Genomic DNA, 3465 nt, shown 5'->3' on the forward strand with positions numbered 1-3465 from the left:
AGGCGATATTTCAAGGCCGGTCGATTCCCCGCGCGAGCCGTCGTCGCGGGGTGCGTGGCCGATTTGCATAATTAATGTGGACGATTCATCGTCGGCGAGAGCAACCTCGGCTGTTGTTGTCCGCTGCCGGCGTTGGTGAACGAAGAATTCGGCGAGTCACGTCGACGAGGCTTTCTCGTCGTCGACGTGATTATGTCGAGTCGGTCCTCCCAGCATGAGGAGCATAACTAATGCTGTTTTTCGGCGTGACATCACGAACGTGCTTTGTTATTTTTCTCGGTTATTTACCTACATCGGGAAATCCGATATTTCCGTTCGTTGGGTTGGATTTTCCTAGCTATGAAGCTAGAAAACGATGGGAAAAAACGTTGGACAAAAATATTGGTGATTCCCGAAACGCTGAGAAGAACAATGATAATGTCTGAGCTTATATTCGGAACTGACCGTTTTTGCCCAAAAATCTTGCTACTCAGAGTATCTTGCCTTCAGAATACACTTAAGATCCGAATATACCTAACAGATGTCACGAAACTTCATTGATCTTCGCTCTAACGGTCAGTGCCGTGCGGCTCACGCTTTGTGAAAAATGACCGGCCCGGTCGGTCTTGCCTTTTCTTTACAAAAACATTTATTACAAAAGGTGATGCGACATAATTTATAACGGACTTAACTAAATTAGAAATTAAGGGATGAGGATGAATGATAGCGGGTATAATGCTAGCACACAGTTTAGGTCTGAAAAGCACGTAAAGCGTCTTGCAGTTTTTTCCTTGCGATAGCCACTCGTTCCTCTTGCCTCTTGAGATCCTCGTCCGCTATCGAGACTGCCTGAGAAACAAAAGGACGGCATCACTCGTCAGCCATAATACAAGATTGCTCCTGCAATAAATCGCGCTTCTCGTGCCAATTCGCTCAACCATTCGATTATACCTGTACAAGTGGCTGCTCCGGATTAAGAAACACGCCGGGGTTCTTCTCCAAAGCTGCTTTCGGGCCCGTTTGTCCCGTGACTGCATTAGTGGAGACGTGCAACGCAGTGGCCACGCTCTGCAGTAGGGTCTCTTCCGTGATATTCGGTCCTACCGGCTTCAAGTTCTTCGGCAGGTCCATCGCGTCGAATTCGTAGCCGTTGGGATCGCAGGCCCGCAATCTCTCTAAACGTTTCTCCCAGAACAGCTGAAAAGTCTCAACGTTGGTTAATGATACATTGCCAATCGAGTGGTTTGCACACGCTAATCTACTAATTAAACGATGCAAGCCAAAAAAGAGAGAGAGAGAGAGAAAGAGAGGAAGATAGAGAAATAGATAGAGAGACAGATAGAGAGGAAGTAAGAGAAAGCACACAAATGGTCATATCTATGTATAATATGTAAGAAATTATATCAAAAATCAAATTGAGAGATTCGTTCTTGCAGTACACGTATATGTACATGACAACCAATTTTCTAATACCACATAACTTTCACACTTTCTAATACCACGTATATATACATGATAACCAATTTTCTAATAATAATAACACATAAAGTAACTTATAATCGAGTTGAAACAAAAACCAGGATGATGATAATTACAAAGTCCCGCTCTCTTCATGTGTCCTTTAAATATTAATACACGATGGCATGTCAACATCGTTAACACACATCACATTACTACAAAGAAAAACATATAACAGAAGAAACACAAATTATTGACGATGTCATGATGAGCATGGGTGGAGTTACCTGCTTAGGCTTATCTTGGGAACCATATTTGCCATCGGTTTTATCGCTTCCTTCCTAAAGCAATGATTTGACAGTTGTATCACGTGAATTTACAAGGGCAGGTAACATTAGAATTGTAGGGTATACCTATAGGTGTATTTATATGGGCTGTACGTGCGCAACACTACTGGGGTGTCGTTTAACAGTGTCGTGAGAACAGCGTGGGATACAGTACAGTGCGGTAAGTATCGATTTATTGACAAGACATTGATCATGACAGCTCGGATTATACTCGGATCAATTGAGACCGACGCGCGAACTAACCTGCTTCGGTTTATCCTGACTGCTTTGCTTCATGTCCTTCACCTTCCCATCCTGCATCTTGTAGATGGTCACCGGTTGCTTGAAAATCGACGCGGTTTGCCTGATCGGTGGTACTAACGTCGCGTCGTTTCTCCCTCGGCTGAAACAAAGACAGAGCGTCGTCAGTTTAGAGGTTAGCTCGCTCGACATAGAGGTTATGATCATTCCCGCGTCCTGAACTACGCCGGACCGCGGGGATTTCCTCGAATTTACGAAGGTGTATGAAAATTATCGATCGAACGGTCCCACACAACGCGACACGAAGCTCCCCCGAGATCATTTTTATTGAACGTACCTGTAAAAATAAACATCGACCTTCCCCGATGACGCCAACTGGTTCTGGCTCTTCCTCGACGGCTCCTCTCGCGGCGGCCAATTGATCGGCAAAGCCGACGGGCATTTTCTTTTCTCCACTGACATATTCATCCTGGAAAGTGTGTCTTTTCACTGTATTCGCAAATTGTATTTACTTCCTCGTACGACCCGCTCGTCACGATTTGACAGTCCGATATAAACTCATCGACGGGAAGATCGCAGCGCTCTCTCTCTCCGCAATGAGTTCCGAAATTGACGAAAACTGCGGGACCGTTTTACTAATTTTCGCCTGCTTCAAAATTAGCCGGAAAGAATCACAGAGAAATTTCTCCGTGTTGCTGAATATACGAAAAGTCTGCTTTATTATTGATAAAACTGTTGATAAAAACATACGCGCAACTAACTCAGGTAAAAATACACAGCATACAATTATAACAAATAAAAAAGTATATATATACAAAATTATAAACGAAATTGACAGATACATAATCGATCCATAAGTCTAATAATTATACAGATGAAAGTACAAAGCAGGAATTTGCCGATGGACTACCTGACGCCATCTGAGGATGCTGAAGAGAAGTTCGTTTTCAAAAGGATTCGGCCTCGACTGAAATGGTTCGAGTCTCTACTATACGATCATTAGTTCTGAAACCTCCGCTACGAACCGCCACTAACTTATGTGAAAAATCGAAGTAGTACAACTCGACGATAACTTAAACGCACTTTAATTTCCCAAGTAGTACAATTCAACAATAGGTCAGACACACTCTCGTTCTGTACTGAAAAATAGATCAAGTTCAACGAACTGTAATTTTAGTAAAAATAACGAAGTGCTCCGTAAAAGCATTTTTTGGTTTAAAATCCCCAGTATTTAGAAACATTAATATTTGTCACTGTTCTTCATCGAAATATAACGAGTTAAATAAAAAACGATTTCATTTCTTTTTATTTTTTCTAAAAAACTTCTATTTTCAGATGTTTTTACGATGAAAATTCACTCGTACATAAAAATATGGAAAATGCGTCTCGAAGAATAAACTTTAAGCTTCACATTCATTTGTAAACGAATGTCACACAGTAA

At 42.0% G+C, this 3465-nt stretch overlaps 1 protein-coding gene across 2 annotated transcripts; it reads right to left on the reverse strand.

The window, feature by feature from the left end:
* Positions 1–610: 610 nt before the first annotated feature.
* Positions 611–2870, reverse strand: LOC106745125 (methyl-CpG-binding domain protein 3). Of its 2 annotated transcripts, XM_014620410.1 has the most exons (5): positions 2362–2870; positions 2028–2166; positions 1725–1778; positions 931–1176; positions 611–828 (listed from the first exon to the last, which is right to left on the reverse strand). In XM_014620410.1, the coding sequence occupies exons 1-5, from the start codon at positions 2490–2492 to the stop codon at positions 730–732; spliced, it is 669 nt and encodes a 222-aa protein (XP_014475896.1). In that variant the 5' UTR covers positions 2493–2870; the 3' UTR covers positions 611–729. The 2 variants fall into 2 exon arrangements, with proteins under 2 accessions (XP_014475896.1, XP_014475897.1); XM_014620411.1 differs by lacking the exon at positions 1725–1778.
* Between the last annotated feature and the right edge of the window lie 595 nt (positions 2871–3465).

Source organism: Dinoponera quadriceps, unplaced genomic scaffold (genome assembly GCF_001313825.1).
Source record: "Dinoponera quadriceps isolate SergipeBrazil2010 unplaced genomic scaffold, ASM131382v1 scaffold1425, whole genome shotgun sequence".
Classification (NCBI taxonomy): Eukaryota; Metazoa; Arthropoda; class Insecta; order Hymenoptera; family Formicidae; genus Dinoponera; species Dinoponera quadriceps.